This window comes from Talaromyces rugulosus, chromosome IV (genome assembly GCF_013368755.1).
Source record: "Talaromyces rugulosus chromosome IV, complete sequence".
NCBI classification, from domain to species: domain Eukaryota; kingdom Fungi; phylum Ascomycota; class Eurotiomycetes; order Eurotiales; family Trichocomaceae; genus Talaromyces; species Talaromyces rugulosus.
The window spans coordinates 3,886,759-3,899,331 of record NC_049564.1 but is presented as its reverse complement, the minus strand read 5'-3'; the positions used below and the strand labels follow the sequence as shown (position 1 = coordinate 3,899,331).

The following is a 12,573-nucleotide window of genomic DNA, read 5'->3' as shown; positions in this document are numbered from 1 at the left end:
AAAGTTTATTATGTATAGAATTATATCCATTGATGTTTATATAACATGCTAGATTCAATGTTTGCAAAAAAGTGTCATGTTCAGACGTTTCCTGTTAGTACTTCCATCCAACTCATCAACCCCCATACCATACCATATAACCTACCGAAAACGAGTCCCACTCTGCCACCAAGTCTCACCATTCCACCTCTCAACCCACAAACTCTTCCAACAGAACCATCCTTCTTTTTCCCAGCCCTCCACACCCCACCACCGCAAAACCAGCCCGCGAATAGGGCTGATCGGTAGAGGCTCAAACGTCCAAAGCCCACTTCGAGCGAAATCGTCGGCGGCCAGCGGGGCAGTGAAATAGAACCATAAAAAGACGAGGGCAAAATTTAGTGCGCGAGTAGTAAGTGGTGCTGCACGGCGTGGTTGTGGTTGTGCTTTTTGGGAAAAGAAGAGACCTTGGGCAAGGACGGCAATGCCCTGCAGGAAGAAGAACAGGAATGTGTTGAAAGGCTTGGTATCTGCAAAAGCAGTGTAGCTTCCCATGGCGTGAATCAACCCGCTCATGGAAAAAGCGACAAGGACTTGGAGTAGGCGTCGGACCAGTGTGTAAGACGAGTGCTGTTGTTTTCGGGTAACTGGTATAATCAAAAATGAGACAAATCGTCCACTTTCGGAAAATCCAAACCGAAACAGCTGATGCCACCACGTATTCCAGGCACCTATCAACCCGTAATCCAAAACAGAGCTCGCCGGTCCGAATGGTGGTGGGTAGAGCCACGCTTCATCAAGCGGTTGGTGGGTGATACTCCGGGAAAATCGCGGAAAGGCGAGAGACAGCCCCAAAAAGAAGAGCGGATCCAACGATACAATAATATCAAGAGCAAAAAAAACTCCCGACATACTGAGGAGTAATCGATAGATGCGGACCAAAATTGGGGAAAAGGATACTATGACAAAGGGCCATGGCGGTGGTGGGTAGTTGTCCACAAACCCCCAGAAATACTGGTCTCGCATCATAAGCACCTTGATGATATCCAAGGCAATATAGTCTCGTAAGAAAGAGAGCAAGGCTTGTCGTAGCCTTGTTGAAGAATCAGGAACAATTAGCTTGGATACTATCACTTGTCGAGATCCCCCCTGGTCTCCGATATCATTCAACACAAAATTTGGAAGTGGTGACGTTCTAGCCCGCCAGCTCCAGTTGGGGCCTCGAAAGTTCAAAATAAGATCGAGAACCCAGTCAACACGATGCGGAAATGAATCTGGGAATGACTGCCAGTGGTAGACTTTTCTTTTACCCTTATGTCGTGGGACCACAATGGACGATGTATCAGGGTGATGTTTTGTATCATTCGGCCCCAAAGTCCCCCTAGATTGAAATGAATCATGCACAGGTGGGCTTGACGATTGAACATATTCTTTCTCGATTCGCTTAAAGTCTTTTTGGACATCATTAAAGACAAGTATAGTCGAGCTCCATATAAAAAACCAAGTCGCAATTAATCCAACACTATACCCATTTCCAGGCCCAATGAATCGCACATGAAGGACTGCATATATGCTGAAACCAGTGAATATTGCGTGAAATGTATACCGTATGAGCTGAGATAGAAATGTGTTTGTAGGACGAATAAGAAGTGGCACGAGTACGAGGCAAAACATTCCCAATATGTGCTTCAGGAGTAGGGGAGAAAACGATCCTTCATGGAGTAGGTTCTCAAAGGCCTCCTGTCTGAACTCAACGAGGTCGAGATGGGACTGAAATGGGATTTCACCCATGGCTTCAAATGCTTATTTTCACTGTTGCAGGAAACCAGATCAAGAACGCAGGCAAAAAAGCATCAACCATAATAACTGATTAGAACGATGCTATTTAAAGAAAAAGCAAAGAATGGCAAAAACAATGCAATTGACAGTTGTTGTAGTTATTCTGTCGTATCAAGAATAAAGAAGCTGAGGTTTGCAGCGCTGGCAGCCAATGGGGTAGCAGCATTTGTCGATTGGGCCCCAGATTGCGCTTTCCTGTTTATGGATTAGCGCCGTATATCTCCTTTCACCATACATATAGTAGTTAACACAAGTAACACAAGTTTTAAATTCAAGTAATTATAGATATTTCCTTAGATATGATACAGTAACTATGAATATTGTGAAAGGGTGCTAATAGTATATCATTCGTAGACAGTGCTACTACATGTGGTATACTAAAAAACTGTGAGGCCGTGAGACCTTCGGGACGCACCAGATGCCGCACCTCGCTACACTAGCCTCACAGAGGGTTGCCAAGCCACTAATGAAGCGGCATATATATACTGACCTTCGCACAGGGGTTGCCGAAGGTCAGCAATCAGTTTGACTACCTAGCGAACTATAGCTTTATTATCGAATCCAACTCTTGCCTGCTCTCTATATAATATCTTTATATTCTGATTGCTCTTTACCTTCGGGAAGAGGGCTAGCAAGTTTTGGAATTATGGTTACTACTAGGAGCATCTCTATTCCCACTAATACTACTGAACGTTCTGTATTGGCGGCAGAAATCCAACCTAGCATATCGGAAACACTGGATGGATATGGTAATAGGGAAGAATTGGTAATAGAACTGGAAAGAAATCATCTCACCAGTAAAGACCTAGATCTAAGGATGGTATAGCTATCCTTAGAACAGGAACTGGAGGACATGTTGATGGAAGAACTCAAAGCTATAAAAACCTAGCTAGACTAAGAGCTCCATATCGCGAATCTAAAATGGCAGATCCTACAAACCTGAGCACAGCTATATAGCACACCAGCGCACGAGAACCAAGACACCAGAACCCCCAACAGCAGCGCTCATAGGGAAAAGAGACCCCGAACCGATACGATTCCTGTGGAGAAGCGCCTCTCAAGATTCAAAATGAAGGATCCCTACAGTAAGAAATCCCTGACCGAACTCAAGACATTCATAGAACATACGGAATCATGGTTCGGTAGATATCCAGAGTGGTATAGCCAATATCCACACCATAAAGTTGGCGAAGCTTCGGACAACCTAAGCTCCAAGCAATTTCTCAACTTCAATATATACCAGAAGAAGAAGGAACCAGAACCTATCACTTAGAAAGACTTCAAAACATACCTGCGGCGACTGTTTCATGATCCTAAGCTTCTTCGCATTGCTGCCACACGAGATCATAATGATGCCAGGCAGTTGGAAGGTCAATCAATATAGGAATTTGCCCGCTACCTACGAACCCTCAAAGACTAGATGGACATGCAGTATAGCAAGGAACAGCATATAAAGCTTCTCATAATAAAGGTCCTGTGGCCTATCCAAGATGAGTCACAGAAGTATCCAGAGAAACCCCGAACGTATGAGGGCACCGTGCAATTCCTACAGAAACTGGAAGATGCCATGCCCGAATGTCAAAAGACAAGAAATTCCTGATAATAAGATAGTCACAGCAGCAGCGGTAATGAATACCGGGCAGCCCTGAACCATCGCTGTGCTGGAACGAGACCCCTTATAGACAAACGTAGGAAGGATGACTAGTTCCCCCGAAGGGACGAGGCCGCTGCAGGCAGAAGCAGTGGCGGAAACCCAAAGAGAAAGAAACGTGGGAAGCCTAAAGGGGATCGGACTGGGTCCACCTGCAACTATTGTGGCAAGGTAGGACACTGGGAAAGGGAATGCTACAAAAAGGGGTTCAATGAAGCGTGAAAGGCGTCTGAACTGTCAAAAAACTAGGACTCTGGTGCTTGTATGTAGCGGCCGCGCTGGGGATAGCCTATAAGGGGGATATGGGGGAAGAGCAACTGTTGATAATAGAAACAGAACTCCCCAAGCTACTGGGAACCGCGAAGGTGCGGACCCTTATTGATAGTGGTGCCCAGGGCAATTTTGTAAGCCGGGAACTCGCTGAGAAGTTTATTGGGACTACTGGAAAAGCCCCTAGGCTAGTAAAAGCCATTGATGGGCGAGTTGTCTGAATATACGGGCAACGCTACATAGATATAAGAGTCACGGACTCTGAGGGACTGACCTGAATGAGTGGGCACCCTCTTTATATAGTGGATATCGATGGATATGATATAATCCTCGGTATGCCCTGGTTAAAAAAGATAAATCCTGATATAGATTAGGTCGCAGGGCGGTTTAGATACCGGGACCGTGCGTTGGCCGAAGGGATAGAGACTATGTCTCTCCATGAAGCATATGAAAGCCTGGTAGCCGGGTGCGTGGTATATTGGATAGACTCTTAAGACGCATCAGAATTGGGCTTGCGCTTATATGCCGCTCATATCCTGTAAGGGGATGACGGGGCGCGTATCTGGGAAGTATTGTCGGATATAGAAATGTCTGGAACGGATGAGCTTTGACTGCTAGATTATCTATCCGACTATACGGATGTATTCTTAGAGAGAGCTGCTAGTATGCTGTCTGAATATGTGGAGTATAACCATACTATAGACTTAGAACCAAGAACAGCTCTTCCTTATAAATCTATATATGGGCTCACAGAAACCGAACATAAGGTCCTAAAGAACTATTTGAGTAAAGTATAGAAAAAAGATTAAATTAAATTATCTAAAAGCCCAGCAGGAGCCTCTATCCTTTTTGTACTGAAAAAAGATGGTGAGCTCCAACTATGCGTAGACTATTGGGGACTTAATATAATTATGGTAAAGAACCGTTACCTAATTCCTCTGGTCCGAGAGATGTTGGACTACTTTGCTAATGTGAAGTATTTTATTAAGCTGGATCTGAAAGATGTATACCATTGTATTAGAATCTGAATGGGGGACGAGTGGAAGACTGCTTTCCAAACCTATTATGGCCACTTTGAATATCAGGTAATGCCATTCGGCCTTGTAAATACACCGGCCACATTCCAGACATATGTCAATAAGGTAATGTCGAACCTATTAGACACCTGTATGGTAGTATATCTAGACAATATAGTTATATATTCAGCTGACCTGTAGGTATATGAAGCCTAGGTGCGGGAAGTTATGAATTAATTAAGAAGCTATAGCTTATACTGCAAGCGAAGCAAGTGTAGCTTTGGAGTGGACACCATAGAATATCTTAGGTTTATTATAAGCCCACAAGGAATAACGATGGATCTAGACCGGGTTCGTACTATCATAAAATGGCCTGAACTGTGGATGGTTAAGGAGGTTTAGTTATTCTTAGGATTTGCAAATTTCTACTATAATTTCATACATCAGTTCTCGTGTATGTCAGTGCCACTATCCGAGGTGACCAAGGGTCCTGTGGGGAGAACAAAGCGCAATAGCTAAAAGGGTAGCGCCATCCAAGGATTTAATATAATCTCGGAAGCTAGAGAATCTTTCTTGAGCTTGAAGCAAGTGTTCCAGTGCGAACCTGTGCTAAGACATTATGACCCAGCGCTCTTGATTTGTATAGAAATAGATGCTTCGGGTGGAGCCCTAGGAGCGGTAATCACTCAGCTGTTTGAGGATTCCCAATGGCATCTGATAGCCTTCTGGTCCCGGAAGCTCAAGGGACTAGAGGTGCGCTATGAAGTGCATGATTCGGAACTTCTAGCGGTAGTAGAAGCTTTCAAGCACTGGTGGCAATACCTAGAAGGTAGCCGATATATAATTAGGGTCCTGATAGATCACAGTAACCTGCGGTACTTCGCTATCACTAAGGAACTCAGCAGGCGTCAGGCCCGATGGGCAGAATATCTATCGGCATTTGATTTTAATATAGAATACCGCCCGGGTTCAAAGAACCCCGCAGATGCGCCAAGTCGTCGTCTGGACTATATGGACAGTGTTGAAGAAGACATAACGACGCTCCTGACCCTACAGGAAAAGCTACGAAGGGGTTACTTTGGGAAATAAGAACAAAACCTAATCTCCCCACATAACCAAGAATTATCTGCGAATGTGCTGGCGCAAGTATGGAAGGCTTAGAGGACGTCTTTTACCGTTGACGAAGAAAATGCCCGCAGGCCCGAAGAGGGGAATGCCCCTGCAGATAAGAATACCACCACTAGTGATACAGGGGGTCTAGAACTCTTGATGCCACGGTCCCTAGCGACCGAAGCTATAAGGACTGAGACGGCCTATTCAGAAATAAAACCCGATATGGAGAGTCTCCTTCAAATATGCCAACAAGGGGACGCCTTTGTATGGAAGAAGTCGAAAGAACTCCATGTAGGACAGGCCGAGGGTTCGGTATGGAGTATCAGGGAGCGTGATCTTCTCCAGTACAAGGGGGCCACATATATACCACCTGATAAGGCCTTGCAGTCGGAAATCATGAAGAATAACTATAACGATGCGCAGAGAGGCTATTTCGGAAAAGCCTGCACTATAGCAGCTATCCGTCAGAAATACTATTGGTCGGTATTAGAAGCCAACATAGACTACTATATCCAAACCTGTTCTACCTGCCAACGGGTCAAGGTACACAGGCACCGGCAGTATGGGCTACTTAAGCCGTTGCCAGTTCCATCAGAACCGTTTGAAACAGTAACCATGGACTTTATAACAGAATTGCCACCTGCGGGATGACAGGGAACGACAGTTAACACTATACTGGTCATCGTCGACCCATTCTCAAAATACACTATCTACTTGCCGACACAGAAAGCGTTATCGGCCGAAAGACTAGCGAAGCTACTCCTAGAGAATCTAGTACAGTGGATTACCTTCCCGCAGTATATCGTCTCAGATCGGGATAAGCTGTTCACCAGCGAATTCTAGCAAACCATGTGCTTCTACCTGGAGATAACCCGGAAACTGTCAACGACAGCCCATCCACAAACGGATGGACAGACGGAGCGCCAGAATCAGACGGTGGAACACTTCCTCCGATGCTACGCGAACTATGAGCAGACGGACTGGCCACGGTGGATCCCACTGGCGCAGAATGTGTACAACAACAGTCGGCATAGTGTCACAGGGTAATCTCCAATGGAAACCCTCATGGGATTCCAGGGAAACCTGAGAATAGATGTTCCCAAGGACGCTCCCTCAAGTCCGAAGGATTGGGAGCCACGTGCCATAAACCGGATAGAAAAGCTCCGTACCAAACAGGCAAACATTCAGGAACGCTTGGAAGAAGCTAAGGAAGCACAAGCGAAGTACTATAACCAGGGAAAGATTCATCAGAAATTCAAAATCGGAGAACAAGTCATGCTTCAGACAAAGAATATAGCTTCGCTCCGATATAATGAAAAACTAGCCAATAGATATCTAGGCCCATTCCGAATAGTAGATACATGGGGGTCAAACGCATACAAACTTGACCTTACTCCAAGATATAGAGGAATCCATCCAGTTTTCCATGTCTCTCTACTAGAGCCGCACTACACCAACGCTAGGAACCATACTTCTCCAGGACCGGTACTAGTAGATAACGAACCTGAGTATACTATTCAAGGAATAGTTCGGGACCGGAAGAGAGGCAGGGGAACAGAATATATAGTCCAATAGAAAGGGTGGCCGATTAAAGAAGCCACCTAGGAACCAGAAGAAACTGTCAGAGAAACCAAAGCCCTTGACATCTATCTACAAAAGAAAGCCAAAGGGCAAACTACGTTAGAACTACGCCAGCAAACTAAAGGGAAGAAGAATGAAAGAGACTTTCCATTAAGGGCCTGAAGGCCGCACATACTGCGCAAAAAAGACAAAGAACAAAACAAACCCAAACCACCCAGGGGTATCTAAACATAAGCCCCACAGGGCACCGCACCAGAACACCAGGATATTCATAAAAAGCCCTGAAGGGCAAGCAAACACATTTCAATTCAGGCCCAAAGGCCGCGGCATCGCCGTACAAGAAGGAATTTTTCAGACATACCCCCAATAGTGGAGGTAGTTACCAAGGGCGCGAGTTGCCTTGTGCACCCCAGCCAGCAGGCGTGCGAGTTCAGGATTGAACCCAGCACCATAACCACCAAAGGGTTCCCTATAACCAGGGGTGGGTAACCTGCACTGCATGTAGAGTGACATAGTCGGCCCATATAGGGCAGCAACACCCAACATAGGGCTGTCGAAGGGGGCAAGGTATTAGCTTATGGACTGCTGGGCAGCAGCTGGGGGATCCACCGTTATAATGGCGGGCGAATCACCCTGCATCGCTGTAGTAGGAGCAGAACTATCTATACCGGTTAGGGGCTTAGCTGAACGAGGATTAGACCAACAACGCATCGCTATGTCCAATGCCTTGATGGCATCCTTCTAACTGGCAGCACAGGTCGCCACTAGTTCCACAGTCACGGCAGCCTGGTCGAGTTGCTCCACAGGAATCTAGCAAACATCAACACCTGCGGAAACACATAGGCGAAAGGGGAATTCACCAGGCAGCACTCAGCCGCAGACTTTTTCAACCCCTTGCACCGAGGGCAGGGTTTGTCGCCGGGACCGGGGCACTCCAGATCAGGGTTGTGGCCCAATGACTGCAGGCACCGCTGGCAAGGCAGGAAATGCGCCTCCAGGAGACGCGTATAAGGCCTGTGATAGGGCGAGAAAATCAGCATGCTGGGCGGCGCAGTATTGGCTTTGTCGTCTTCATTATTGTCGTCGTCTTTGTCCTCGACATCATCTCTATCGGCATTGACAGGGGAGGGGGAGCATATACGCTTCTTCACAGAGGGGGGAGCAGTGGCGGATTTGCCCTTCTTTAAGAGTGACTTCTTCAACAATTTTTTCTACACTACAGACTACAGCGCACCAGCAGCCATATTATCAGCAGTACGTGTTGGCCAGGTACGGCCCAATGTAGAGATATCCCCGCCAGAGGACGAGGTGATCAGCGAAGTAGCTGGGAGGCGATGGGGGGTCTTCTTTTTTAGAGCCATTCTGCAAACCATCAGCGAACAACAAACCAAATAAATATTTGAATAGGCATCGTAATCAATATAAGACAACCAGCAGAGGACATATTATTTACGTTCAGACAGCACAAACAAACAAGAGAGCAGGGGGGACAAGCACAGGATTGGCAGCAGCGCGATAGACTATTTGGTGGTGAGGAAGAAGAAACAAACGACAGCCTGACCCACAAACGATATATCAACAACACGCGTAGGTGGGTCCACACACCACACGCGCTGGTCCCCGTAACAACGGCGCCTGAGCTTATTTACACCTCCTACAAGAACCTGCGCGAAGAACACTGGCGCAGCTTCTAAGAAAAGGGGGGGTAATGTGAGGCCGTGAGACCTTCGGGACGCACCAGATGCCGCACCTCGCTACACTAGCCTCACAGAGGGTTGCCAAGCCACTAATGAAGCGGCATATATATACTGACCTTTGCACAGGGGTTGCCGAAGGTCAGCAATCAGTTTGACTACCTAGCGAACCATAGCTTTACTATCGAATCCAACTCTTGCCTGCTCTCTATATAATATCCTCACAAAAACAACCTGACATTATATTTCTAAATCGCATGCCTCAAGCGTATACAATCTTGTTTTGGTGTAGAAATTATTTAGGAACATCATCATCGCATTCAATATTATTATCAATTTTAAAATAGAATTAAGCAGCTTTTTCTTAAATATATGTTCTACATATATATTTGACCTCATTCCTACATATGTACTGTATTATAATAGAGGTCGAGGATCGACAGTTTCCGGATTAGCCTTTCGCCCCATGCCTCATCACCAACGCGGTTCGAGCTGTAGAAACCTTTAACCAAATTGATTTCCCATCTACTATCGAGCCTGACTGGGATTTGATGGGAAAAAACTTCTATTTGCTTACAGAGATCAAGGCAGAATCGTACATCGCCAAAGCCATCTATACCGGTTTTTGGAGGAATGGGGATACCGTTCAGCAACGTCGCGGCAACGTTGACAGGCTTGGTAACAGTCATACAACCCAAAAGTTGTATTAATACTGTTAAATTATTGATACGTTGCCAATTTATTAACCGTATCAGCGTTTTTCTATGTATCATAAAACCACAACGTATCTAAATTTCGATACGTTACCAATTTTTGCAACGTATCAAAATCTTGATACGTTTTGAACCTTGCAACCATATAATTCATATATAGAACCAATAAAAACCGATTTTGAATTGATAGACCCACAAAACAGAACGCGTCGCCGCGTTTACCCTAGCCCTTGTAAATATACCCTCACATATTTATATATATATACATATATATCCCCCCCCCCAAAAGCCTCACTAACCAGCTTGCAGGCTTCCTAATTCGGTCAAAATCAGTGCGCGCAGGCCTGCAGGCCACCCTGCAAGCTTCCTGAGTACGCTGTTATATTAGTTCTGCAGGGCTTGGTGCAGGCCTCGCTGCGGCTTCTCATTTGTAATTAGAATACCAAAAATACAAGCGGCTTCTATTTGAATTATAATTAATTTGTAACGTATCAAGAAATATAGACGTATCAGATTCTGCAACTTGCAAGTGGTTTGCAACCGTTTCACAATTTGCAACGTCACCATATTGCCGATACGTCGCAAAAAGTCACTACGCTTAGAAAATCGGATACGTAGTGACATTTGCAACGGTCATGCTTGTGTAGTCTTCTTGATACGTTGCAAATCCACTACTGGAGGAGAAAAAAGTCTCTACGGTAAAATTTAAAAAGGAAAAAGAAAAAAAAAACTAAAGAATAAAAATAAACTAGAACACTGCAAATAGATAAAAATAACTCTATCTATTTAATTGATAGTTGGCGTATCTTTTGATATAAGCCAATTAAATTAGCATAAACGCCGGATTTCCAAATGCGGTAAAGAGAGCAATATTATGCAGTTACTAAAGCGCCGAGTCGCACAAAATTGGTTGGGACTTGCAAGGATTAATTTAGGCTATCTATGCAAGCTACTTGTTCAAGCTGCATGTATGTGACAGTGGTCACTAGTGTCATCAGAGTAGCGAAAAATGATTGGCTGGTTAACCACCCTTAGTATAACATTTTGTGGCGTAGTACCCTACACAATCTGAGCCCGATATGTATCCCAAACGGAAATGAAACGCGGGTGTTTCTTTATTTAGATGACTAGGTGTGTTGCTTCTGGTGAAATTTGTCTATAAAAAGAGAAGAGCAGCACAACGTATGACAAGTCTGAATACGAAAATATTACCCATAGTGGATTTCAACACTACAGCACACATGAAGCAATCACTCAAGCCAGCGACAGTTCAGGATATAGACAATAACGACAATCCTGTCCTACATAGCAAGCGATCAGCTACTAGAGTGACTAAGAAACATATCAGAATGGCATGGCCGCAGGGAACTATTTTGGGCCAATCAAGATGTATTGGCCCTATCGAAGAAGCGCTGAAGACGCATACTCTGAGTCGAGACAATATCTTCACGATTTTCTCCAAAAGCCAGGATCGGAGTCGCGAGCGCAATGAGATTCAAGGATACCAGTATAGGAAAGTATTTTTCGTGGGTAAGAAAAGACCTCAAATAATAACGAAATCAGTGGGTATGCAGAAGACTAATTTTTGAAATTTGTATCAGACGACTTCGAGACCTTTAACACCAAGGGCACTTATGAACGCCTGCAATATGTCCGAATGACCGTGGTTATTCCAAAGCAAGATGAAACCCACCCAGAGCCGGTCATTTATGTCGAACAACGCATTTACGAAGCCGGAGAGGAGAAGGTTGTTGTACATGAGTTAAACTTTGGTGGAAAAATCCAGGTAGATGTAGAATATGTTTTCCCTGCTTGCGGTGATGAAGATGTCATCTTGGGAAAGCGTGACCTGAAAGTCAACGTCAAGTCTGTGAGTTTGAATGATTTATCTCTAATAGAGAAAACACGCATATACAAGTGCTAATTACAATGTTGAAGTTGGACCAAGAAAACTTTGATTATTTTCTTCGTCGGGGGGCAGAACACTACGGCTACGACCGCCAGGACATTCTTTTTGTTGATCAATACAAATTACGAAATGGGCTGACATTTTGGCATGATCAAAATGGAGAGACAGTGGGGGGTATAACTTTCAATAAGGAGGACCTTCAAGACCTTCTGCAAGTTAAAAGGCAAAGACAGTTGTTGACGGGAGAGTCTGCAGCTAGTGAGAATATCGAATTGCTTAAACTGTCATTGCGAGGACAAGGTGAACAAACTGAGCTCGGAGGTCACCGCGGCGATCTCCAACTTCGGGTTGTCTACACGACCTAGCAGGAAAATTGCGTGGACGTACCCAAGAAGAACATTTGAACAATTTCCAATACTAGGATATACGTGTAGGGTACATAGGTCGACTTCATTTAGCATGCAATACGAGTCAATTTTCTCTTGTTTCCTCAACTCAGTCGCCAATTCAGATGCATGATCTTCCACTTCACTTCACTATAAGCTTTTCCTTTGACTAGCTCGATCCAAATTAATAAAACTTGATAATAAACGGTGGAGATCTTTATACACTAATATGAAATGATCAATCCTAGGACAAAATGGTGTTATACTTTGAAGAGTCTTCTTGCTTACAGGTTAGGACTAACGACTGATTATTAAATTCTTCTGCCTCACCAGGTGTTATACCCTGCTGAGTGGACTTGAAAACCTCGACACCATAGAAGACCACTTTCATTGAAAAACTCCAATAATCAGTAGGGAGAAGC

At 44.8% G+C, this 12,573-nt stretch overlaps 3 protein-coding genes across 3 annotated transcripts; 2 read left to right on the top strand and 1 right to left on the bottom strand.

Moving 5' to 3' along the window:
• Positions 1 to 141: 141 nt before the first annotated feature.
• TRUGW13939_08056 (uncharacterized protein) lies at positions 142 to 1,770 on the bottom strand (the record flags this gene model as incomplete). The annotated part of the gene is made up of 1 exon (XM_035491192.1): positions 142 to 1,770. The coding sequence occupies one exon, from the start codon at positions 1,768 to 1,770 to the stop codon at positions 142 to 144; it is 1,629 nt and encodes a 542-aa protein (XP_035347085.1).
• A 4,320-nt stretch (positions 1,771 to 6,090) lies between these two features.
• On the top strand, positions 6,091 to 6,519 carry TRUGW13939_08055 (uncharacterized protein; the record flags this gene model as incomplete). Its single annotated transcript, XM_035491191.1, has 1 exon — positions 6,091 to 6,519. One exon carries the CDS (start codon positions 6,091 to 6,093, stop codon positions 6,517 to 6,519), a length of 429 nt encoding a protein of 142 aa, XP_035347084.1.
• Positions 6,520 to 11,097: 4,578 nt separating this feature from the next.
• TRUGW13939_08054 (uncharacterized protein) lies at positions 11,098 to 12,130 on the top strand (the record flags this gene model as incomplete). Its single annotated transcript, XM_035491190.1, has 3 exons — positions 11,098 to 11,386; positions 11,458 to 11,726; positions 11,795 to 12,130. The coding sequence occupies 3 exons, from the start codon at positions 11,098 to 11,100 to the stop codon at positions 12,128 to 12,130; spliced, it is 894 nt and encodes a 297-aa protein (XP_035347083.1).
• Positions 12,131 to 12,573: the final 443 nt, after the last annotated feature.